Here is a 26,786-nt window from a genome sequence, read left to right as displayed (position 1 = left end):
GGTGTACAGTTCAGAAAGGAAAGAATAAATCTATCCCTATTTACAGATGACATGATTGCCTATGTAGAAAATCCCAAGAAATCTACAAAAACATTCCTAGAATGAGTGAGTTTAACAAGGTCTCTGGATACGAGATAAATATATAAAAATAAAGCTTTTGCTCTTTGTTAAGAGGACAAAAAGACAAGCTAGAGCGGAAGCAACTGTTGTGTTAAAATTAATGAAGGGAAACCTCACTAAAACGGAGTCGGGAGGCCACCAGTAGGGGGAGTTCTCTCATGTCCTACCACTCAGGGTCAATTGCAAACCCAACAGGAAGAAACTGCTTGCAAACTGATTCTACCTCACTAATCCAGCAGGAGGAGGAAAGGCTTTCCTACACCCCGGCAACAGCCCAGCCAATGAGAGACTGTCACCTCTCAGCCAATGAGAAGCCACTAGACTCTGAGCTCCCAGTTTCCTCCAATGGACTTGTTTTTAACAGCCTTCTCAACTCCCCCCCCTCCCCCCATAAAAGAGCGTTCCTCCAATGGACTTGCCATAGCTTGTTTGTCATAGGTTGTGATTTTCCCTTCTTGCCAAATAAAACCATTTTTTGCTGGTAAAATAACTGGCAGTTTTGGGGCGCCTGGCTGGCTCAGTCGGTGAAGCCTGCGACTCTTCACTTCCCGGTGGCGAGTTCAAGCCCCACACTGGGCAAGGAGCCTAGTTAAAAAATAATAAGTAACTGGCAGTTTTATTTTTTAAGGTTAACAGCTGCAGATCACATATTCAACAAAGGATTACTATGTAAGATACATAAAGAACTCTTAAAACACAAGAGCTAAAAAAAAAGCAAGCAATCCAATTATAACATGAGCAAAAGCTACAAAGAGACATTTCGATAAAGGAGATACACAGATGGCAAATAAGCACATGCAAAGATATCTAACATCATTAAGTCATTAATGAAATGCAAATTAAAACCATAGCAAAATACCAATACGCACCTATCAGAATGACGTCAGTAAAATACAGGGACAGTACCAAATGCTGCTGAGGACGCAGAGAAACTGGATATCTCACACACTGCTGATGGAAATGACAAATGGTACAGCCACTCAGGAAAGCAGTTTGGCCGTTTCTTTAAAGTTGAACATACAACTGCCATACAACCCTGAAATTGCATCTGTAGGCATTTATCCCATAGAAATGAAGACATGTTCGCACAAAAACCTGTACATAAGTGTTTTTCAACCGCTTTATTTATAATAGCCCAAACCGGAAATAATCCAGACGTCCTTCAAGCAGTAGATGGTTACACAAAAGATTTACATCCATACCAGACAATATCATTCAACAATAACAAGGGACAAACTATCAATACACACAACAACCTGGATGAAGAAGAATCATGCTGAGGGGCACCTGGGTGGCTCAGTCGGTTAACCGTCTGCCTTCAGCTCAGGTCAGGATCTCAGGGTCCTGGGATCGAGCCCCGCATGGGGCTCCCTGCCCGGTGGGGAGTCTGCTTTTCCCTCTCCCTCTGCTGCTCCCCCTGCTGTGTGCTCTCTCTCTCTCTCTGTTGAATAAATAAATAAAACCTTTAAAAAAAAAAAAGAATCATGCTGAGTGACCAAAACCAACAGCAAAAGTTATAGTACATACTGTGTGATTCCATTTACATAACATTCTTTTTTTATTTTTATTTATTTATTTATTTATTTTTTAAAGATTTTATTTATTTATTTGAGAGAGAGAGAATGAGAGAGAGCACATGAGAGGGGGGAGGGTCAGAGGGAGAAGCAGACTCCCTGCCGAGCAGGGAGCCCGATTCGGGACTCGATCCAGGGACTCCAGGATCATGACCTGAGCCGAAGGCAGTCGCTTAACCAACTGAGCCACCCAGGCGCCCCATAACATTCTTTTTTTAAAGTTCTACTTATTTGCATAATCTCTATGCCCAGCATGGGGCTCGAACTCATGACCCCGAGATCAAGAGTCGCATGCTCCTCCGACTGAGCCAGCCAGGCGCCCCTATTTAACATTCTTGAAATGACAACAAATGAGTGATTGCCAGGGACAAGGAGGGGGTGTGGCGATTAAAGAGCAGATGAGGGAGCCTTGCAGTTTGCAAATGCTCTGTGTCCTATCAATGTCAATATCCTGGTTGTGACATTGTACTATAATTTTACAAGATGTCATCACTGGGGGAAACCTGATAGAGAGTATGGAGAGCTCTGCATTGCTTTTTTTTTTTTTTTATGGTATGTTAATCACCATACATCATTAGTTTTTGATGTAGTGTTCCATGATTAATTATTTGCGTATAACACCCAGTGCTCCATCTGCACTGCTTTTTACAACTGTATATGAATCTCTCTGTATTATTTTTTACAACTGTATGTGAATCTACAATGATCTCAAATTAAAAAGGTTAATTAAACAAAGAAAGAAAGATATTAGGTACCATCAGCAACTGGAGTGTGCATGCCCCACTTAGAAGCATTCTAACTCAGGCTTTAGAAAAACTTTGTGCTGGTCCAACAAGACCGCAGGCTGAATTCTGCCCCTGGGCTGCAGTTTACAACCCTTGGCCAAGCACTGGGGACATAGATTAGCGCTGTGATCAAATGAAATTGATAACAAAGTTTAAAACACCCATTTAGCGATACGCATAATCACTACTGTTGATTTCTCATCCTCACACATCCGGACACATCATCCACGAATACTGCACACCCACACCCACACCCACACCCCCTCCACCACACTGACACCTAGACGCTGCAGCCAAAGGGTGACACTTCCCGCAAGGACTCAGCAATTACAGTAGGCACAGGTGGGTCCCCCGTGTACCCTTGTCCCTGAGCTTCACATGGGTTGCCCCCAGCAAGGGCATCTGGGCCCCCAAACTCCTCAAGCCTCGGGCTCTTCCCCTTTGCCCCCACCTCTGCACACAGCTCTCACGGCTTCCCATGCTGGAGACTGCAAGAGTGTGGTCCCAGTGGAGACTGCCTACTGAGGTGGGTAGAGGAAGGGCCAGAGTGTGCGGGGACTGGAAGAAACAGGAGGATGCCACAGGGGCCGCCATCGGGGGAAGCTGGCCCCAGGGCCCTGATGCCGACTCTAGGGGCTTGGACACTGGGCAGGAGATAAGGAACAGGCTAATCTAGCTGCAGGCACTCTTCTCTCCCTTCCTCTTTTCCCAGTGCTTTGCTTCTTGGAATCACACACACACACACACACACACACACACACCATTCTACCCAATCACACCTAGTGCCTCCAGCAGCAGCAGAGGGAGAAACAGGCTCCCCACTGAGCAGGAAGCCCAACGCAGGGCTCGATCCCAGAACCCTGGGATCATGACCTGAGCCGAAGGCAGACGCTTAACTGACTGAGCCACCCAGGCGCCTCTGAATATTTTTTTTTAATGGAATCACAAAACGTGTCATGCTTTGTGACCGGCATCTTTAAACTTACCATAATGTTGTCAAAGCTTATCCATGTATGGTTGCCTTATTCCTTTTTATGGCCAAATAATATTCCACTGATAGACATACCACATTTGGTTAACCATTCACCAGCTGACACTCAAGATGTCTCCACTTTGGGGCTATTATGAATAATGCTGCTATGCACAGAACATTCGTGTGCAAGCTTTTGCATGAACTGATTTCTCCTTTCCCGTGAATAAATACCTAGCAGTGGAATCGTGGGGCAAATAGTAACTCTACCTTTTGAGGAACTGCCAGACTATTTTTCAAAAGCAGCCAAGACATTTTACATTCCCAGCAGCATATGGGGGTCCCCATTTCTCCAGCTCCTTGGCACCATCTGTCCTTATCCATCTTTACGATTCCAGCCATCCCCGTGGGTATGAAGTGGTATCTCTTTGTGGTGGTTGTTTTTTTTTTTTTAAGATTTTATTTTTAAGGGGAGCCTGAGTGGCTCAGTTGGTTAAGCATCTGCCTTCGGCTCAGGTCCTGATCCTGGAGTCCCAGGATCGAGTCCCGCATCGGGCTCCCCACTCAGCAGGGAGCCTGCTTCTCCCTCTTACCTTCCCCACTCTCATGCTTTCTCTCTCTCTCAAATAAGTAATCTCTACACCCAACATGGGACTCAAACTCACAACCCTGAGATCAAGAGTCACAGGCTCCATGGACTGAGCCAGCCGGGTGCCCCATGTCTTTGTGGTTTTAATTTGCATTTGTCTAATGGCTAATGGCTTCGAACATCTCTTGATATGTGCTTCTTGGCCATTCGTATGTCTCCTTTGTCTATTCTGAATGTCTATTCAGATCCTTTGGCCATTGTTTAAACTGGGTTATTTGTGTTTTTATTATTGGGTTGTAAGAACCGTGGTAGATATTAAGCACAAAGCTGATTAGAGCTGTTTGCCCAGAGCCAAAGTCTTATTTGCAGAGTCCCTGAAGTTTGGCCCCTGGGCATGAAGCTTCCAGTCCAGCTGCCACATCTCCTTACAGGCCTGCCCAGCACACCCCCATCCCTCAGCCCCAGGAGCCAGGCACCTGTCCTTGCCCACCCGCCTAACCCAGGCAGCTCAGAACAAGCCCCTCCTCACAGCTGAGGAACTTGAGGCTCCGGGAGGAAAAGCACTTGCTCAAGGTCACATGGCTGGGGAGGGCAGCTGGGCTCACATTCGGGTCTGTCCAACTACACCCCACGCTCTCTCCACACATTCTCAGCACATTGGCATGTCCTGCCTGAGTTTTTTTTCTGGTTTACACTCACATGGCGTCCATTCTCATCCCAGCCCTGCGAGATGGGTCATGCGGACACTGTCTTCCTTGTTTTACAGAAGAGGAAGTTCAGGTAAGAGAGGTGACATGACTGTCCTCAGCCTCCCAGCTAGCAAGAGACAGAGCGCACAGCCCTCCCCCGGGGCACCACCAGCCAGGGACCCAGGCTCTGGCCGAAAGCAACTGACCTCGGCGCCCCCCAAACCAGGCCATGCTGCCTCGGGGTTCTATTTCTCTTCTGGCCCAAAGCCACCCCCACGAACCAGGAAACTGTGGCAGCCAGCGGTCCACTGAAATGAACCCGGGCTACTCGAAACTCCTGTAGGGGCAGCCCCCACCCAGCACCAGCGGGGCCCTCTGGCCGGACACTCCCAGCCCTGCCCGGCCCAGCCCCAACAGGCCCAGCCCAAGACCTTTGCCCCTGCAAGAAGCAGGACCCTAGTTCTCATGGGCCTCTAGCCCTGTTTCCCTTACTCTTCTATCACCTTGGGGCCTGGGCACTTAGGGAAGAGGACACAGGCTGCATGCATGTGGTTTGAAAGATGTGGGCAAACCAGAAAAACCCTTAGGTCTCTCATCTCCCTTGGAGGTGCCCTTGGTTCCTACCAGATTACAAAGCTCCCTCCTGGCAAATAAAACTGGCAGAAATCCTTGCCCGTTTGGGGACATTCTGGATGCCCCAATGGAGCTGATATATGGGAGAAGAGAAAGAATGAAAAATAAATAAGAAAAATCGAGTATGGGGCACCTGGGTGGCTCAGTCAGTTCAGCATCCAAGTCTTGATTTCGGCTCAGGTCATGAACTCAGGGTGGTAAGATCGAGCCCCGTATCGGGCTCCGTGCCGGCGTGGAACCTGCTTGGGATTCTCTCTCTCTACCTCTCCCTCTGCCCCTCCCCTCCATCTGCCCCTCCCTCAAATAAATAAAAATAAATCTTTAAGATTTTTTTGTTTTTTTATTTGACAGAGAGAGACATAGCGAGAGAGGGAACACAAGCAGGGGGAGTAGGAGAGGGAGAAGCAGGCTTCCCCGCGGTGCAGGGAGCCCGATGTGGGGCTCGATCCCAGGACCCTGGGATCACGACCTGAGCCGAAGGCAGACGCTTAACGACTGAGCCACCCAGGCACCCCAAAAATAAATCTTTAAATAAATAAATAAATAAACCTCAAGTTTCCTACGTTCCCTGGACCAAGGCTGGATTACCAGTCTTAAGTAAATGAGTTTCCTAAAGTGACTGAGCACCCCAGTAGTTTGCTGACGAATCTAACAATTATTCAAACCTACCAACCTGGTTTCTCAGATTTATCTCAATCAGTCTGCATGCCTGTTGTTGAGGACCAGGCCAAGCACGGGATAAACGAACAGGAAAGTAACATCTTGAAGGGGATTTTAAGAAAGAAACCCCTAACTTTTGGCAAGACATTAGAACGCTCGCTGGAAATCCCCTCCGAGCAATTACAAGATTCCGTCTTGCACACAGAAATCTGATGAACCTGCTCATAACTATTACAGTCAACTCCAAATTGTCCTTTAAGGATATTCTGGGGGGGCGCCTGGGTGGCTCAGTTGTTAGGCGTCTGCCTTCGGCTCAGGTCATGATCCCAGGGTCCTGGGATCGAGCCCCGCATCGGGCTCCCTGCTCGGCAGGAAGCCTGCTTCTCCATCTCGCACTCCCCCTGCTTGTGTTCCCTCTCTCTCTCTGTCAAATAAATAAAATCTTAAAAAAAAAAAAAAAAAGGATATTCTGGGGACACCTGGGAGGCTCAGTCGGTAAAGCGTCCGACTCTTGATTTCAGCTCATGTCCTGATCTCAGGGTTGTGAGTTCAAGCCCCATGTTGGGCTTAAAAAAAAATAGAAAAGAAAAAGAATATTCTGGTCTCCCTTTAGATATTAACACCACCCAGGAAAGTTAAGTCTATGTTTATTAACAGGCTGAACCAGGATCTTTCTCTTTCAATTAAAAGGACCAAGGTGGAATGGAAAACTGACCACTCCAGATTTTGACTGGCTCGCTCACATTCTAGATGAGTCCCCTAAAAGAAAGGCCACTAAAATTCTCAATTTTCAACTCTGGCAAATGAAGGCCCCACAAACCTTCTAGTTTCTATTATTATTGCAAAGAGCCAGGGCATTTAAAAAAAATTTTTTTTTTAACATTGTTACAAATTTAAGCACTCCGGTTGCCTTTAGCCCTCTGGTGGGTCTTTCCAATGTCCTACCAGTTCCCAGGGTCAGGGCTTCCAGAAACTACAAGGGGCTCTTCCCAATCCTCGCTCTTAATCAGCTTGGAGAAACCCTCTCCAGACCGTGGATGAATCTGTCTCTGTCTTTATTGACACCAAGCTATACTCTCAGGGTTCAACTTCTCTGCTATAAAGCAACCCCTGTCTCAAAGTATTAAAATAATAGGGGTTCAAATAATAGGAGTTTCTAATAAACCTCAACAGGTTCCTGCCTCTGAACCTATCCCTCTTGTCCAGGCCCTTTAAGAGATATGCACCCTTTTTTCCTTACCTCCTCTGCCCGTATTCATTTACTGGGCCAAGATTTCTCAGAAAAGTATTGTGCCAGAATTTCTTTCTCCTAAAAGGGAGAAATAATTCCAGAAGTTGACAGCAAAATAAAATAAAACTGAAATAGCCAAACAGGAGAAATAAATGATCCTTTGGCGTGTTTTCTGTACTTTGTCTCTGATTGCACTGTAATTGAATCTGGGGACACTGATCATTTATTCCTACCAGATCAGCTACCATCTTCTTTATGGGCAAAATCCTCAACTGATATTGGCAGAACCACCATGCACCTGCCATCAAGATTCAAAGAAATCCCTCAAAACCTCTTCCCATAATTAATCAATACCCTCTACGTAAAGAGGACCTTCAAGGCATCAAGCCCATAATAGACAGTTACAAGGCTCAGGGCCTCATTATTCCCTGCACAAGTCCCTGTGACACCCCCATTTTACCTGTAAGAAAACCCAACAGCCAAGGATGGAGATCTGTCCAGGACCTCTGAACAATAAATAACACTGTTATCCCTCAGCACCCTGATGTTCCTAACCCCAATGGGCTACTACCAACATCCATTCCCACTGAAAGCAAATTTTTCACTGTAATTGATCAATGCGGTCATTTTTAGTATTCCAGTTGATAAGGATAGCCAATACCTTTTTGCCTTTTCTTGGAAGAATGGAAATACGCCTGGACAGTAATGCCCCAGGATTTCGCAGAGTACCTTACCTTAAAAGCTGATTTGGATGAAAGAAAGTTTTCTGCGGGGGCGCCTGGCTGGCTCAGTCCATAGAGCATGCGTGCGGCTCTTGATCTTGAGGTCGTGAGTTCGAGCCCCATGTTGGTCTTGGAGGTTACTTAAGGAAATAAACATAAATTAAAAATGAAAAAAAGAAAGTTTTCTGCAGACTCTACTTTGTGAAAATATGCAGATGCTCCCCTCCTCAAACCTCTTCACAGGAATACGGCACCCATCTGTTAAAACTTTTGGCCTTGAAGGGACATAAAGTCTCCAAAGAAAAACTACAGCTTGCACAAGTTTAGGGTAGATACTTAGGGCATCTGATCTTGGAATAAGGCCTACATACGGACCCAGATGAAACCCCTCATGACTGCTTAACACTGACATGAAATTTTGACACCCATTGACAATTTATAGGAAACTCCTCTAACCAATGCAGATTTTTCATGGTTTACTTATGGTTCTTCTTCTTTTTTTTTAGATTTTATTTATTTATTTCAGAGAGAGAGAGGGAGAGAGCATGAGCAGAGAGTCAGAGGGAGAGGCAGACTCCCTGCCGAGCGGCGAGGCCAACACTGGACTCGATCCCAGGACCTGGTGATCATGACCTGAGCCAAAGGCAGACGCTTAAACGACTGAGCTACCCAGGCACCCCAGTTTACTGATGGTTTTTATTTACAACTGTCTACGAATTAAACAACTGGTCTACTGACAAAATGATAGCATTCATGAACCAACATTTGTAGAGAAAAGTTCCTAAGGCCACAAAAAGTGCCTACCTCATTTGTCCCACATGTTCAAAGGATAATCCAGGGAAACCCATTCATATAAATGGATTTCATATAGCTTCCCCATCTCATGGATAAATATGTTTTAGTCATGGTTTGTATGTTTTTTCACTGGACCAAAGCTTTCTTTCATAGACAAGCTAATGCTTCCTCTGTTGGAAAAGATTATCACAGGGTACCTGGCTGGAGACGATCGATGCCCTTAAGCAGCACACCTTGCAACCTGGAGATCTCATCAGTTGGAAGAGACACTTCCAGAAAGACTCATCAAACTCGCTGGAAAGGCCCGTATCAGAAACTGCAAACCAACCCTGGGACTGCCAGGGAATAGGCTCTTGGATTCCTGTGATGCATTAAAGAAAGCACCAGACCCTGGGGCACCTGGGTGGCTCAGTCGGTTAAGTGTCTGACTCTTGATTTCAGCTCAGGTCATGATCTCAGGGTTGTGAGATCAGGCTCCAAGCCCAGCGTGGAGTCTGGTTGTCCTTCTCCCTCCCCCCGCTTGCTCTCTCTCTCAAATAAATGGATAAAATCTTTAAAAAAAAGAAAGGAAAGAAAGGAAAGAAAGGAAAGAAAGAAGAAAAGAAAAGAAAAGAAAAGGAAAGAAAGAAAGAAAAGAAAGAAAGAAAGAAAGAGAAAGAAAGAAAGAAAGAAAGAAAGAAAGAAAGAAAGAAAGAAAGAAAGAAAGAAAGAAAGAAAAAGAAAAGACACCAAATCCTGACAGGACCTGCACACCATCTGGTGACTTGAAAAGCAAAGATTGCCCAGAATTGAAACGGAGGGCATCTAACAAGACAACTTTTCCAGGATGTCCGGACCAAACCTGTATGCCTTTTTCTCTTTTCCATAGGACGAAAATGCCCTTTCTCTGCATTTCTCAAGCCTTTGCAAAAGGGGAAACCTCTTGTTTTGATTTTGGCCTTTCCGAAACAGCTTCCTCATGATCCCGGAACAAAGTAATTTTTCACTTGTTTTTTTCTGAAGGCTTAGATGGTTCAGAATTCATAAAAATCCTTCTTTCATCTAAACTATCAACTGACAAAAATTTTAAAAATTTAAAAAACTATTTAAAATAATAATAATAATTTTTTTAAAATCAAAATAAAGAGGCACCTGAGTGGCTCAGTTGGTTAAGTGACTGCCTTCGGCTCAGGTCATGAGCCCAGGGCCTCGGGATCAAGCCCCGCATCGGGCTCCCTGCTCCTTGGGGAGCCTGCTTCTCCCTCTCCCTCTGCCTGCCGCTCCCCCTGCTTGTGCTCTCTCTCTGTGTCAAATAAATAAATAAAATCTTTAAAGAAAAATAAATAAATAAATAAAAATAAAAACCAACTATTAACTGACGATGGATTCTTATCCAAATCCATGGTCTCTGAACTTACAGCTTTACAGACTGTTTTATTTAATAACATTTTTTTTCAACACAGTTCTTTTGAGATAACAATTTTTTTTTTAATTTCTCTCTTTATTTTTTTAAAGACTTATTATTTATTTCGGGGGGAGGGGGCAGAGAGAGAGGGAGAAAGAGAATGTCCGGCAGACTCCCTGTTGAGCGGGGAGCCCCACTCGGGGCTTGATCTCATGACCCCGAGATCACTGCCTGAGCCAAAGTCAAGAATCAGAGGCTAAACTGCCTGAGCCACCCAGGCACTCCTCTTTTTTTTGTTTTTTTTTTTAAGATTTTATTTTTAATCACTGAACTCTACCTCTGAAATTAATAATACACTATATGTTAATTAATTGAATTTAAATAAATTTTTTTTAAGATTTTATTTTTAAACTCACCTCTACACCCAACATGGGGCTTGACCTCACAACCCTGAGATCAAGAGTCACATGCTCTTCTGACTGAGCCAGCCAGACACCCTGAGATAATATTTTTTAAAAAGTCTCTGAAGTGTTGCTACTCTGAAAGAGATCCGCTATTGCTTCATGTTGATACTTAAACTGTATCTTCCCAATGCACTTGATTGGTTCCTCATGCAATATTTACTATTCTGCTTTTGTAGCTGCTTTAAGCAGGGACTTCCAGGAAGCATCCATGAGTCCAGGTTTGCCTTCATAGGGAGAAACTTTTCTTCCCTAAATTGGAGTAAGTGCCAATAAACATTTTCAGTCGGCTACCTTCAGACCAAGGGTCCCGGTTTAGAACCAACATACAGTTTGAAATTGTCATGTTATTTTTGATTCTGTACTTGCCTATCAATCTTTCGTAAAAACAATGTACCCAATAAGGTGATGCTGGCTCAACACTTCAAGACGACCTCCGACGCTCATAACCTTGAGAAGATACAGACTTCAGATGGGAAGTACCTGAGAGTTCCCCCTCCTTACTCTCCTTGTTACTCAAATGTGGCCCTAAGTGGTTCCCAATTGCTATGCACTTTCCTTCCAGTGTGGGTCCTTCCAGGCACTGAGGGACAAAACCACTCTATACAAAATACCTAACTCTTGATCAGCGATGCTTTCAAAGAAAGATCTTGATCTCAACGAAGGAAATGTGAAAATTAATGAAGGGAAACCTCACTGAAGCGGACCTGGGATTCTGGAAAAGGAGGCTGGTAGGGGAGCCTACTACTCCATGTCAATTACAGGAAGAATTGTCAATTACAGACCCCAACAGAAGAATCTCAACAGGACAGAATCATCAGTTACAGGTCCCCAAACGGAAAGATGTACATATGGCATCTTCTATAAGAAATCGACCACCTCTGCCACTCAGCTAATGAGAAAACCTCATTACCCTGAACTCTTACTTCCGGACTTTTGTTCAAAACAAGTCCCCCCCCCCCCCCATTTCCTTCTTCTTCTTCTCCATAAAATAATGTTCCTCTCCTTTGTTTGTTGGACTTACCTACGGTTTTGCTGCAGCTTGCTCGTCCTGGGTTGTAATTCTCTGCTTTTCCCAGAATAAACCCATTTTTGCTGGTAAAATAACTGGCAGTTTTATTTTCAGGTTAATAGGAGCAAGGGCTTTGCAAATAACATCTCTGACTTTCCACTTTCGCCTAGATCAAACCTTTCACCACCATTTCATTAAGGTGGGTCACGGCACTCACTCGGGCCCAGAGGTAGGGAGGACAAGGCTGTGCAGAAGGCGGGGAACCAATGAGGAAGAGGGACTTCTGGAAGGGGAGAGCAGCTCTGCTAGAAGGTATCCAGGATCACTGGAGGAGTAAGAGCTAAGGGACCTGCAGTGGGGCTGGAGGTGAATTTGAGTTCAGCAACTGCTTTGGGGCATCTTCTCGGTGCCTTTGGTGGGGAGAGGCGGGTTCCTGGCTTCTGAGCGCAGACCTCCAGGGCCTGGATCAAGCCCGGATTGCGCGCCAGCCAGGGCCGGAGGGACCGAGGAGCAGGTGCGCAGCTCCCGGGGCAGCCGCCCTCTCCGGAAAACAGCCCCGGTCACGCCCACACTGGGTCCTTCCAGGCCCCATGGATCCCGGCCAGCTGGCAGAGACCCCCTTCCCCACGCCGCCTGTGCCAATGGCGCCAAAAATGTGGGGAGGTCGGGGAGTGTCAAGCAGATCGTGATTTGTACCGCAACCCCTGCCAAGCCCGGAGACTTAGCTTGGGAACAGTCGGGGACGAGGAGCGAGGGGCGGGGTGGCAGGCCTCGGCCCCGCCCTCTCTTGGCACCCCACCCACCCACCCCCACCCCGAGTTTGCGCCACTCCCGGCAAAGTCCTCCCTCCCCCGGCGCTCGGTGAAGGTGGGAAGAGGGGCCACGTCACTGTCCCCAGGCCGGGGGAACCGCGGCTCCGCCCCTCCCACCCCCGCCAGAGCGCTGGGCACGGATCTAAGACTCACCGGCCCCGGTCCAGGGCCAGCCCAGTCGCCGCCGCCCGCGCACAAAGCCACAGGCAGGTGCAGGCGCTGCGGAGGCGCGAGCGGGCAGAGCGGAGCCGTTAGCGCGCGCCGTCCGTGCGCCCGTCCGCGCGTCCGTCCGCTGAGGCATCCGTCCGTCGGCGCGCCCGGCTCCCGCCCAGGCCCAGCGGCCGCGGCCCCTCGTCGTCCCGCACCCTGAGCCGCCCGGAGGAGCCGGCTCTGGCGCGGCAGCCATGTCCATGGGCCTGGAGATCGCCGGCACCGCGCTGGCCGTGCTGGGCTGGCTGAGCACCATCGTGTGCTGCGCGCTGCCCATGTGGCGCGTGACGGCCTTCATCGGCAGCAGCATCATCACGGCGCAGATCACCTGGGAGGGCCTGTGGATGAACTGCGTGGTGCAGAGCACCGGCCAGATGCAGTGCAAGGTGTACGACTCGCTGCTCGCGCTGCCGCAGGACCTGCAGGCGGCCCGCGCCCTCATCGTCGTGTCCATCCTGCTGGCCGCCTTCGGGCTCCTCGTGGCGCTGGCGGGCGCCCAGTGCACCAACTGCGTGCAGGACGACACGGCCAAGGCCAAGATCACCATCGTGGCGGGAGTGCTCTTCCTGCTGGCCGCCGTGCTCACCCTGGTGCCGGCGTCCTGGTCGGCCAACACCATCATCCGGGACTTCTACAACCCGCTGGTGCCCGACGCGCAGAAGCGCGAGATGGGCGCGGGCCTGTACGTGGGCTGGGCGGCCGCGGCGCTGCAGCTGCTCGGGGGCGCGCTGCTCTGTTGCTCCTGCCCGCCGCGCGAGAAGAAGTACGCGCCCGCCAAGATCCTCTACTCGGCGCCGCGCTCCGCCGGCCCGGGCACCAGCACAGCCTACGACCGCAAGGACTACGTCTGAGGGGCAGCCGCGGGGACAGCCCAGCACCCCTCGGGCTGCAGCGCCCACCAGTCCGGCGGGCGGCCTCCCATCGGAGACCAGCCCACCCCCCACGCTGGGAGCTCTTCACTGGACTGGGAGGGACCAACCCGGCGGCCCCTTCCCCAGCTGCACGCCCCCCCGTTCCCCCGCCCCCGGGGCCGGCGAGCGGGAGCACGGCGCGGGGGACCAGCCCGCACGGACAGTGAAACCTTGCTCCTCCGGAGCGCGGGGCTGCGGTGGCCGCCGCTACTTGCCAGCCCCGTCGGGCCGCGGCCCCGAAGCCCGCGTTGGGCAGGGACCCGCAGTCTTGAAAAGGGCCAGTTGATATTTTTCAATAAAAGCCTTTCGTTTTGCATTTGCGGGCGCCTCCTTGTCCTGAGGGCCGACGCGCCTACACCTCCCTGCAGAACACCCACCCCCGCCCCCCTCCTCCCTGCCCTGCCGGCGTTGGCCTTGGCTGGATTCTGCTCTACCGCTGCTCGCTGCCCGGAATGAAGCTTAGAGAGGGCAGAGGTTGGGTAACCGAGGAAAGTGGGGCTGGAAACTGGGCTGGGCGCGCCCTAGGTGGCCATTTGGCCTACTCCCTGGGGATTCAGATGTTAAAGGCCCCGTCTGGAGAGGCGGGTATGGGCAGTAACAGCCTGCTCGGTGGACAGAGAGGCGTGGGGGAGGTGGGAGAGCGGGGGGGGGGGGGGGGGCTCTTCTCTAGCCTGTGCTATCTGGGTTTGTACTCCTAGCCCTCCCGGTATGGCTGCACAACGAATCTTCCCTGTGCGTATGAAAGAGCACATTCAGTGCCATGATTTCATATTGGGAAGAGGAGAACAAAAAGACCTATTGTTTTTGTAAAACACAGCATCAAAAGTAAAGCTGGGCAGAATATTCTCACCTGGAAGAGAGATGAGAGAGGGGCCTCGTTTTCTTCCCGGGGCCCCGACCAGGAGAGAGAAAGGACTCAGGACCTCTGGTGACACTCTAGGGCTTGAGTTTAACAAGCCTTGGAAGCACTTGTTTCTCGGAGAAAGCTCAGGAGGGTCAGGCAGCAGGAAAGGGGGCCTGTGCCCCAGACCAGGAAAGAGAGATCCCCCAAGGCTGGACAGATAGCTAGGTGCAAGAAATAATGGGATGAGGCACAGGGGCCCAGAGGAGGCCAAGTCATGGAGTCTCATGTGTGAAATTATGAACTCTGGACCTTATTCCGGTGTTTTGGGAGTCAGGGAAGGACACACCTGGTCAGATTTATGCTCTAAAATATTGTCTCCCGCAGTCCCCTGGGGAAGTAGGATTTAAGGAGGGAGATGAAGGTGGGGATACCATCTAAGAGGCTCTGCCTCTCATCCCTGCTGAGATGGTGCAGCCAGAAAGAAGGCAGGGGCAGTGGGACCCCTGGGCACGGCCTGATGGGGGCTGGGAGGAAGCAAGAAGAGCAGGGCTTGAGAAGCATTTGGATATGTGGGGTGAGGGAGAGGGGAAAAAAATTAAGATAATGCCAATTTTCTGTCCTAGGTCACTGATTGGATGCTGGTGCCATTTACCAAAATAGGAGACCAGGTTACTGGGGCAAGACGATGGGTTCAGTTTTGGGTACACAGTTTGGCAAGCCCGGGGGAGCTCCAGGCAGAGACGTCCAGGAAGTGGCAGGACATATACAGAGACCTGGGACTCAGGAGTGGTAAACGTGGCTGTTGTTAGCACACGGGTGGCACCCGAAACCAGGGAAGTAGATGAGGTCAGTCTAGAAACCTAAGAGAAAAAAGGGTCAAAAGACGGGCGTTGGCAAGGGTGTCCGAGGTTGCGGAAGTGGTCAGGCCAGACGAGGCCTAAGGAGTAGCCCGGGGATTCAAAGCAGCAAGGTGGTCCCTGGTGGCCTTGGCTAGAGGCGTGGGGGCAGACAGGCGAGTGGGAGATGAGAACTAAAATCAGAACATGTAGACCATGCATCCAAGAGCTTTGCCTATAAGGGGAGTTTCGGCCAAGTTAGCAAATTGACAGGGATCGAGGGTCAAAGGACAGGTATTTGGGCTTGGGGAGACTTGGGATTATTTCCAAATAGTTATTGTATCTCAAACTGCTTTACCTGCAGCAAAGCTAAAGCGGAAGGTCCCAGTGGCCACCAGACTTTTCAGTAGAATGCTCCTCTCGGCTCCCCCAAAAGTCTCTAGTTAAAGACTACTGACATGCTGTCACCCTTTATGACCCAAGGAAGAAGAAGGAGGTTACGGCTTTCGGTCATTCTCTGTAAGATTCCAGGAAAGGACGAGGGGTTGGGGTTGGGGTTGGGGTCGTGATTAGTCTTTGGGGAACCACTCTTCTAGCCTGGGGTGGGGCGGAGGAAAGGGGGAGAGTGACACTGAGTATGAAGGGGAGGGGATGAGTGATGGAGACGCCTCCTAGGGAGAGCTGGAGAGAGGGGGTGTGGGCTCAGAAAAGCGAAAGGATTCAGTGGGGGCCTCAGTGAGGGGAGGGGCCCAACGAGAGGGAGGGGGCTCAGTGAAGGGGAGGGGCTCAGTGGGGGAAGGGTCAGAGAGGGAAGAGGTTCAGCAATAGGAGGTGAGAGGGAGGGAACTGAGAGGAGAAGTTTCTCTGGGCCTGTCTGGGATGGAATTGGGGGCTAGGGGGGTCAGAAGGGCTAAGGGGATTGCATCTGCCTTAAACCTCCACAGTCTCTGGCCATGGGAGTGCCAGGGGGGTGTCAGGTTGGGCCAAGTCAGAACTGAGGGGCACGGCGTGGCTTCTTTGTCCCAGAGAGCCCTGCAGGTGGGAGCAAGGTTATTCATTTACCACCAGCTTCCAGAAGGCAGCCTGAGCATAATGCCTCCCGGCCACACTAGGACAGAGCTGCAGCCTGGGGCCCGCAGCCAGCCTGCCCACTGCAGCCCACCCCCAGGACCCCCAGCCAGAGGACTGTGGCAGAGAAGGGAGACAGATCCTTGGGTGGGGGGCCCTCAGCCCCTCTCCTGGCTCCCTGGTCTCTTCCCAAGCCTGGGCTTCCCTGGGACTTCCTGGGTGTAGTGAGGTATCCTTCCCCGTCCAACGCTCCCCCAACCACACACACACACAAACACACACACACACACACACCCTTGCCTGGCTTTGGGGTCTGTCCTAACTCAACCTGTTCTTATGCTTTGGGGAGTTTAGGGTCTAAAAGGGGTGGTGGCACTCGCGGGGTACAGACCGGGGTACAGACCGCAAGCTGGGGGAGTCTCACAGGAGGGAGCCAGGAAAGCTTCTGCAGGCTGGAGGAGAGACTGGGAGTCAGTGGTTTCTAGATCCCTTCCTTTTCCTGGGTGCCTCTGAGCACTTGCCTTCCCCTTCTGGGTCTCAGTGTCTCCACCATTTCAACAAGGGGTTGAACCAGATGACCCATGAGGGATCCCTCTAATTTGCCTTTTCCATCCCCATGTTTATCCTTATCATCCCCTGCTGAAGAAAATTAGAACCAAACCGCCCGGGTGAGCAGGGCAGTTCACTCCTCTGAGCCTCTGAGCCTCGGCTTCCTCATCCACAAAATGGGTATGATAATAGCATCAGGCTGTGTGGAGGATTCGCTGAGCCATCCTCGGGGTCCTCACCCCATCACCGCACTATGTTGCTTTGTTTCTTGTCAGACCTCTCCAGCAGGAGGTCATCCCCCAAGGTCAGGGGAACAGTCCTGAGCTTCTGTCTGTCTGCCACACCCAGCTCAGGCCAGCACCCATTTGTGGAAAGAAGGCCTGCCTGCCCAAGGCTAGGCACATGAGAGGACCTCAATTACCGTGAGTTGGTACTGTTAATGTTTTGGTTTCTAAAGCCAGGCAGGGGCCTGGAAACGTGAGGGCAATGGCTGGGTCGTGAGAAAGTTCTTGGCTTCTTCAAAATCCACAGCCCTGGACACCCGCTGCCAGGCCCTGGGGCTCTGTCTCACTCCACCTGCCAGCGTTGTGCGGCGGGCCGCCCTGTTCTTGCCGCACCTGTTCCAGCATTTCCTCTCTCCGCGACCAAAAGCCAAGTGCTTTATCAAACAAATACAGCATTTATTGTCGGTCCCTCAAGGTCTGGGGCAGGCCTGGAAGAACAGACAGTACCTTCCTTCTCCCTCCCCTAGCAGGGCTCCAGTGAAGGTCATCAGTGCCAAGACAAGTATGCTCTGCAGGGCAGGTGAAGAGAGCAAGCTCTGGTGCTGGCTGAGCGACCTTGGGCAAGTCACCGGCCACATCTCACTCTCATCTGCACAAGAACTGATATGGTCACTGCTCCACGTGATCCCCCCCCCCAAAGAACCCTGCAAGGTAGGCATTGCACGATGAGGCCACCAAGGCTCACAAGCTGATGGGACTAGGCTGCAGGCCCTGCCACGTCCTGCCAAGGACCAGCCCCTCACCTGTCAACCTGGTCATTTTCTAGATGTGTCCACCTGTCTTCTTCCCCACTTGCTGCCATGACTCCAACCAGGCCACCATCATCTTTCAGGAACAGCCTCAAGAGGGTGTCCTGCCTCCAGGCTCCCTCTCCATACCCCCAACCCGGCTATGCCCCCATTCCAGGCCACTCACCTCAGCATAGCCGAGTGACTACTCATGTGACAACGTCCTGAATCTGACCACATTGGAAAATCCTTCCAGTCCCTTACCCCGCCCCCCCCAATATGGCTCTTAGGATCCCACCCAGACCCCATGGCATGCCCCAAGAGCCCCTCCAGGGGCAGAGCCGTGATCGCCTCCATATTGTCTCCTCTCCTCCCCACCCCAACTCCCAAGGCCCCTACTCGTCCGGACATCCTTCAGTTCTGCATAACCCTGCCCTCTCCGGACCCTGGGCCTCACCACAAGCTCTTCTCTGTTCTTGGCAATTTCCCCACCCTTACCTCACCCCTCTTGGCAAGCTTAGAGGTCATTTCGTGTCTTCGCTGAGGAAGCTTCCCTGACATCCCTGTTCCTACAGAGTGCTGTCCATCCAGGACCCCACCATGGCATTTGTCAGTCTGGGCCAGAATCCCTTCCTCCCTTTTAAACAATCCCAAGCATTTTTTGTCATCTGGTCATAACATAAGCATAATCAGAACAGTATGACCAGGGGGGCCTGGGTGGCTCAGTTGGTTAAGCATCCGACTCTTGATCTCAGTTCAGGTCTTGATCTCAGTGTTGTGAGTTCAAGCCCCACGTTGGGCTCCACACTTAAAACACACACCCCCCCCCCAATATGAACAAATGTTTCAGAACTACACTCCCAACAAAGAACACCTAAAAAAAAAAAAAAAAAAGACCCAACTGCATTGTCTTCTCAACAATTTCTCACTTCATTGACCATTTCTACTTGAAGACACTTTGGAGCGAGTAGTATGATCTCCCTTGAGCCTGATTCAACCCACTTGTTTTCCCGACTTTGTTTTAGAATGACTCTCTTCTGCATCTTCTAGCATGAGGTACAGAGACTCATCAAAACCAATGATACAGCCCTCCATGCACATGTTCACTTGCTCATAAAGCCACAGCTGAATCTGAGGCCTGTTTGCAAGGATCTGAAAATGAGCTACACCAGCACCTTCTGCACTTTGGGCACTGGCCACAACAGGCCATAGTGGAAGCTCATAAAGACCACGCTAACCCACATGCTACCTCCCAGAATAACCTCTTAGCTTATCTTTCTCCTGCCCCTAAACCATCGGCTGCTAGGGAGGGGCCCTAAACACCCTGTTCACCTTTGTATGCTCCAAGCTTAGTCTAACACCAGCATGGTGCTGATGCTCACTAAATGAGAGACAAGGTTCACATCCAGGGTGCCAAAAGAACAAAGTTGAAGGACCCACGCTTGTAGATTTCAAACCATATCACAAGGCTATAGTCATCAAAACAGCATGATACCGGCATAAAGACAGACAAATAGACCAATGAAACAGAATTAGAGAACCCAGAAATAAACTGTCACGTGTGTGGTCAAATGATTTCCACAAGGGTGCCAAGAACACTTAATGGAGAAAGAACAGTCTAGTCTCTTCCACAAGAGGTGCAAGGAAAACTGGATATCCACACACAGAAGATGAAGCTAAGCCTTTATATAATGCCATATACAAAAATTAACACAAAATAGATCAAAGACCTACACATAAGAGCTAAGCCTATTTGGGGCCCCTGCGTGGCACAGTCGGTTAAGCATCCGACTCTTGGTTTTGGCTCAGGTCATGATCTCAGGGTCATGAGGTCGAGCCCTGCCTTGGGCTCTGCGCTCCGCTTAAGACTCTCTCTCCCTCTCCCTCCGCCCCTCTCCCTTGCTCTCTCTTTAAAATAAATAAAATCTAGGGAAAAAAAAACAGGGGCGCCTCTGTGGCTCAGTCAGTTAAGCATCTGCCTTCTGCTCAGGTCATGATCTCAGGGTCCTGGGATTGAGCCCCACGTAGGGCTCTCTGCTCTGCTTCTCCCTCTCCCTCTGCCCCTCCCCCCACTCGTGCTCTCTCTCTCTCTCTCAAATAAATAAAATCTTTTTTTTTTTTAAGATTTTTTATTTATTTATTTATTTGAGAGAGAGAGAATGAGAGAGAGCACATGAGAGGGGGGAGGGTCAGAGGGAGAAGCAGACTCCCTGCTGAGCAGGGAGCCCGATGCGGGACTCGATCCAGGGACTCCAGGATCGTGACCTGAGCCGAAGGCAGTCGCTTAACCAACTGAGCCACCCAGGCGCCCTCAAATAAATAAAATCTTAAAAAAAAAAAAAGAGTTAATCCTATAAAACTCTTAGAAGAAAACATACTGCAAAAGCTTCCCAACATTGGGTTTGGCACCAGTATCTTGGCTATAACACCAAAGGCAATGGTAACAAAAGAAAAACAAAAAAATAGGCAAATTGGACCTGATGAAAATTTAAAACTTTGTGCATCAAAGGATACTATAAACAGAGTGAAAAAGCAACCCACAAGATAAGAGAAGATATTTGCAAATCATATAGCTGCTAAGGGATTAATATCCAAAGTATATAGAGAACTCCTAAAACTCAACACCAATTACCAATTCAAAAACAGGCAAAGGATTTGGATAGATGTTTCTCCAAAGAAGATATAAGAATGGCCAATAAGGGCGCCTGGGTGGCTCAGTTGGTTAAGCGACTGCCTTCAGCTCAGGTCATGATCCTGGAGTCCCGGGATCGAGTCCCACATCGGACTCCCTGCTCAGCAGGAAGTCTGCTTCTCCCTCTGACGCTCCCCCCTCTCATGCTCTCTCTGTCTCTATCTCATTCTCTCTCTCAAATAAATAAATAAAATCTTTAAAAAAAAAAAAAAAAAGAATGGCCAATAAGCACATACGAAAAGATGCTCACCATCACTAATCATTAGGGAAATGCAAATCAAGACCACAATGAGATACCACTTCACCCCCATTAAGATGGCTACCGTAGGGGCACCTGAGTGGCTCAGTACGTTAAGCATCTGACTTTAGATCTCAGCTCAGGTCTTGATCTCAGGGTCATGAGATTAAAAAAAAAAAAAAAAGATGGCTACTATAGAAAGAGAAGAAGGAAGGAAGAAAAATTAAAGAAATAATAATAAGATAAATTAAACATTTTATTAAAACATTAAAAATAGAGGGACGCCTGGGTGGCTCAGTCGTTGGGCATCTGCCTTCAGCTTGGGTCATGATCCCACGGTCCTGGGATTGAGTCCTGCATCGGGCTCCTTGCTTGGCGGGAAGCCTGCTTGTCCCTCTCCCACTCCCCCTGCTTGTGTTCCCTCTCTCCCTGTCTCTGTCAAATAAATAAATAAAATCTTAAAAAAAAATTAGAAATAGAACTATCATGTGATCAAACAATTCCACTTCTGGGTATATGCCTAAAAGAATTGAAAACAGGCTCTCAAAGACATATTGCATACCCACGTTCATGGCACTGTTCACAATAGCCAAGCAGTGGAAGCAATGCAAATGTCCATCTATGGGTAAATGGAGAGCAAAATGTGGTCTATTCACGCAATGGAATGTGATTCAGCCTTAAAAAAGAAATTCTGACACCTGCTACACCACGGATGAACCTTGAGGACATTATGTTCAGTGAAATAAACCAGTCACAAAAAGGCAAATACTGTATCATTCTACTTACATGAGGCATCTAGAATAGTCAAATTCATAAAAACAGAAAGTAGAATGGTGATTACCAAAGGCAGGGAGAAGGGGAGAAGAGGGAGATAGGAGATATTATTTAAGGAGTATAGCGTTTCAGACTTACAAGATGAAAAAGTTCTGGATATAGGGGCACCTGGGTGGCGCAGCCGTTAAGCGTCTGCCTTCAGCTCAGGTCATGATCCCAGGGTCCTGGGATCGAGCCCCGCATTGGGCTCCCTGCTCCGCGGGAAGCCTGCTTCTCCCTCTCCCACTCCCCCTGCTTGTGTTCCTGCTCTCACTATGTCTCTCTCTGTCAAATAAATAAATAAAATCTTTAAAAAAAAAAAAAAAAGGAAAGAAACTAACAAACCAGGAGCTAGGAGACACAAACAGCTCAGCCTCTCCCTCTTGAAGGCAAGATCGATACAGTCTGTAAAAGTCAGACTCCAAGAGGCACAGAGAAGACCAGAGAAGGGAACTAGGAACAATAACCAGCACTTTGACGGTATTCCATCTGAGAGAAAGGAATAATAGCTAATAACTTTTAAGCTCAGGTGTTGACGGAATAGTGGTATTATCATCATCATCCCCATTTTATAGACAGGAAAACCGAGGCATAGAAGTGTTACACTGTTTGCCCAAAGTTCACACGGGGGATCTGGGATTTGAACCCAGGCAGTCTGGCCTGCTGGAGCCCAGGTTGCACGCCCTGCCTCTCGTTTGCCCTCTCCCCGCCTGGGGAAGCATATATTGATACAACTGTTTTATTTTTTTTTTTAAGATTTTATTTATTTATTTGACACAGAGAGAGAAAGAGAGAGAGATCACAAACGGGTGGGGGCGGGCAGAGGGAGAGGGAGAAGCAGGCTCCCGGCCCAGCAGGGAGCCTGATGCGGGTCTTGATTCCAGGACCCTGGGATCATGACCTGAGCCGAAGGCAGACGCTTAACCCACTGAGCCACCCAGGCGCCCCTGATACAACCGTTTTAAAGGGCAATTTGACCATTTCTATAAAATGAATAAAATAAAAGTCCCTTATAAAGATACTCTGAGACCCACTTCCAGATAACTTTGTTCTGAAATACAGAGCGTGCAAGGATATGTGATATTCATTTTATGCAGCCACCTGTTAAGCGGAATACACCCCACCCCCAGCTCTGGGGATAATTCCCAATTAGACTAAGCCAATCGTCGGGGGGAGGGGGTTGATCTCTTTCACTCTGCGGTGACTGGTTGACAGTGGGCATGTGACAGTTGCAGCCAATGAGACAGGAGGGAAGATCTTGGGGGGTGGGCAACAGGGATAGGCTTCTACATTTTCTTGGACCTTCCTTGGATGAGTCATGGTATCTGGAATTCTATTGCCAACTGGAACCCCAAAGAGAAGGAGCCGGAGGATGAGGCCAGTGATGAGGACATCAGTCTGGAGAGGTGGAACTGGGAGCCCCGGAAACATTTTCTACCCAGTAGTAACTGTCTGCTCCCTGGGTCCTCACCGTCCTTAGATCTCGGATTGTGGGAGATGCAGCTTTTCTTATTGCTTAAGCCAGTTTGACTTGGGGTTTCCAACCAAAGATGTCCTAGCCAGTACAACTGGGCTGCCATTTACAAAAAAAAAAAAAAAAAAATCAAGTACAATAGCTCTTGGAAGTAGTCTTGCAGAAAAATAAACAAACAAAACCTGAATCCAATCAATTTTCTAGACCCGCTATCAATTTACAGGATATGCAAAGGAGGGAGGAACACAGTGACACAGAACATCGTCAGCAAAACAGCAACTGAGTGCTTCAGTGACAAAAAAAATACATTTGTTTTCAAGGAAATAAACGGAGATGTAGGAGAATCTATAGATCAAAAGAGACTTAAAAAATATATCAACCAATCACAGTTGTGGCCATTCTTCGGTTCCTGATTCAGACTCAAAGTTGATGGCATTTATGAGACAGTTCGACATTGGAACACTGAGTGGATAATTGATAATCTTTAGGAATTATGATCTCTTAAAGTGTGTAAATGATATGGTGGTTTTATGTTTAAAAAACAAACAAATGAAAAAAAGCTCTTAGCCTTTAGAGAAACACACTGAAATATTTATAGATGCAATGGTATGATGTGTGAGATTTACTTCAAAATCATGTGCAGGTGGGAAAAGACACGGGCTATAGATGAAACATTCTTGAGTTGATCATTGTTGAAGCTGGGTAGTAGGTATAGGGGGTCCCCATTTTATCCCCCTTCACATATGTTTAAAATTTTTCATAATAAAAAAGTGGGTTTAAAAAAAAAAAAAAAGGTAGATCTGCATTGACATAGAAAAATATCCCTCAGAAATACCTTCTTTCTCTTGTTAAAAAAAAAAAAAAAAGGGGGGCGGCTGGGTGGCTCAGTAATTGAGCGTCTGCCTTTGGCTCAGGTCATGATCCCAGGGTCCTGGCATCGGGCTCCCTGCTTGGCGGGAAGCCTGCTTCTCCCTCTCCCACTCCCCCTGCTTCTGTTCCCTCTCTCGCTGTGTCTCTCTCTGTCAAATAAATAAATAAAATCTTAAAAAAAAAAAAAAGTTTTCTTGACTTCACATCTCCAAACAAAGGCCACCCCATTTCTCTGCCCACCCCTGATTTTGCTTCCTCCCCTCCCACATGCCAATCAGCCTCTCCTGTCCGCTCCTGCCCCCACTCCTTTGGCACTCCAAGCCGCTCCTGGCAAGGTCCCCAGTGGCCCCCAGGTTGCCATGACTAACAGTCTCTTTTCTATCCGGAGCTTACTCACTCTCAGCAACTTTTGACGTAGGTGATTGCTCCCTTTTCCTCAGAACCTCAATTCCCCTGCCCTTTCTGACAGTCTCTCCCCTAGCCTTCCTCTTGCCACTGCTCTTTCTTGCTAGGCCCTCTTCTCTTCCTCTGATGCACTGTTGAACCCTTTGATCGTCTCACCCATTCCCATGGCTTTAACACCCTCTAGCTCCCAGATCTCTCCGCTGAGCTCCCCACCCAGGAGTCCAGCTGCACCCTCGGATGCCGTGGAGGTGGTGGGGCGCAGTGGTTAACAAGAGCATGGCCCCTGGAGCCCAACCACTTGGGATTGGATCCTGGCCCTGCAGCGTCCAAGCTTCGTGATGGTGGGCAGTTAATTAGTCTCTCTGTGGCTCAATGCGCTTAGCTCTAAAAAAGGATCAATAAATAATACAGCTCTTATGAGAATGAAATCAGTAAATAGAATGAAAGCACTTTGAACGGTGTTGTGCTCAACACCATGTTAAGCACTCAACAAATGTTGACTATTATATCTCCTGGGCAACTCGACCTTAACATGCGTCAAGTAGAACTCTAGATCGTGGGATGCCTGGGTGGCTCAGTCGGTTAAGCATCTGCCTTCTGCCTGGGTCATGATCCCAGGGTCCTGGGATTGAGTCCCCCATGGGGCTCCTTGCTCAGCGGGGAGCCTGTTTCTCCCTCTACCTGCCACTTCCCCTGCTTGTGCTCTCTCTTGCTCTGTCTCTCTGACAAATAAATAAATAAAATCTTAAAAAAAAAACAAAAAAACTCTAGATTGTCCCTCCCTACTAGTACCTTGTAGATGGGGGAAAAGCTCCTCTCCAGCCTTACCTGGCTCAGTAAACGCACAACTACCAGCCCATGTGGTCTGTCCAGAACCCTAGGATTTGTCCTTGACTCCTTCCTTTCGCTCCCCATCTTCCTCTCTACCCATCCAATTCTTCATCAAATGCTGCTGATTCTAACTCCAAAACATATTTGATACCTACCTTTCTCTACCTCCATGGCCACCTCCCAGCGAGAAGTGGACATCATGTCCTAACTGGACAACAACAGTAGTGTCCAAGCTGATTTTCCTTCCTCTCCTCCATGTGCCCTTCAGTCTGTCCCTCCCTTTCCCCTGTGTAGCCAAACAGTCCTATAAAAATGCATGTCTATCCCTCCTTAAACCCCTCCCTGGCTTTCACTTTTCTTAGAATAAAGACCAAATCCCCTACCAGGGCCCTGCTTAGACCATCCCCAGCCTAACTACCTCATGCCTTGCTCCCCTTGCTTCCTCTGTGCACCTCAGGGCCTTTGCATACCCTATTACCTCTGCCTAGGACACTTTCCCCCTGGTCTTCATATGACTGCCTCCTTTTTATCCTTCAGATGTCACCTTACCTGAGGCCTTTCCTTACCACCCTAGTTAATATTGCCCACCCCAATTACTAACAAACACAGCACCTTGCTCACTGAATTTACCACAGTTTATACTTACATATTGATTTCTTTGTTTATTTGTTTGCAGCCTGTCTCCCCCACTGGAGGATAGAAAAGAGGAGTTTTCAGGTTTTGGGTTTTTGTATTGCTTGAGGAACAGGGCCATGTAATTGCCATTTCCCTAGGTTTAAAATTCACACTGGGCATTTAAAAAAATTTCAAGGCGCCTGGGTGGCTCGGCGTCTGATTCTTGCTTTCTGCTCAGGTCGTGATCTCAGGGGCATGGGATTGAGCCTCAAGTTGGGCTCTGCCCTCCCCCCTGCTCGCATTCTCTCTCTCTAAATAAATAAAATCTTTTTTAAAAAATTCATACTTGGCATAAGCACGTGCTCAGTAAATATTTGTTGAATAGATTATTGGATTATTGATTTAAAAAGAAAGCCAGTTGTGGACGGATGTGCATGGTATTATCGCAATTATGAAAGTCAGTCTCTAAACTTAGACATACAATGCCATGATTTCTGTGATGCCCCGTTCTGCCCCGGCAGTAGGAGACAAATCGAACTTCAGTCCCCCTGGGTGTGGGCCACAATTCCAGGATATTCAGCAGGGCCAAATTTGCTTGGGATTGGGGGCGGGGGAGGTGCTGAAAGAGGGACAGGTTGGACAGTATCCAGCACTCAGGCAACAGTGATCCCTGCTGATACATGGTCATCTTGATTCAATGGCCTCTTCGGTCCTGGTACTGTGTCTGCTTTGGGCTTGGGACCAGGGAAAATGTTGCAAGCTGCCTATGGTCCTGCCAGCCTAGTAGACCCCTGAGCTGTTTCCTCTCTGGGGAGCCTGCCGAGAACCAGGTGGCAGACGCCCCTCCCATTCTGGGCCAAGCTCTAGTCTCTTTGGAGGAATTCCCTTCCCCTAAGGGCCTCACCTCTTGAAACACACAAACCAGCTCTTCTACTCTTGGGTCAGCCATATGCATCCCCAGGGGCAACGAGCACAGAAAAG

General features: G+C 48.9%; 1 protein-coding gene and 1 long non-coding RNA gene across 2 annotated transcripts; one reads left to right on the top strand and one right to left on the bottom strand.

The window, feature by feature from the left end:
- Nucleotides 1-545: 545 nt before the first annotated feature.
- On the bottom strand, nucleotides 546-12,386 carry LOC144382222 (uncharacterized). The gene is made up of 4 exons (XR_013448720.1): nucleotides 11,638-12,386; nucleotides 7,986-8,113; nucleotides 990-1,583; nucleotides 546-705 (listed from the first exon to the last, which is right to left on the bottom strand). It is a non-coding gene; the product is annotated as an uncharacterized LOC144382222 (long non-coding RNA).
- A 206-nt stretch (nucleotides 12,387-12,592) lies between these two features.
- On the top strand, nucleotides 12,593-13,874 carry CLDN3 (claudin 3). The gene has a single exon (XM_036112580.2). The coding sequence runs from the start codon at nucleotides 12,842-12,844 to the stop codon at nucleotides 13,496-13,498; it is 657 nt and encodes a 218-aa protein (XP_035968473.1). The 5' UTR covers nucleotides 12,593-12,841; the 3' UTR covers nucleotides 13,499-13,874.
- The last annotated feature ends 12,912 nt before the right edge of the window (nucleotides 13,875-26,786 follow it).

The sequence above is a fragment of the Halichoerus grypus genome, chromosome 6 (genome assembly GCF_964656455.1).
Source record: "Halichoerus grypus chromosome 6, mHalGry1.hap1.1, whole genome shotgun sequence".
Classification (NCBI taxonomy): Eukaryota; Metazoa; Chordata; class Mammalia; order Carnivora; family Phocidae; genus Halichoerus; species Halichoerus grypus.
The sequence above is the reverse complement of the archived record's forward strand: the minus strand, read 5'-3'. Positions and strand labels throughout refer to the sequence as shown.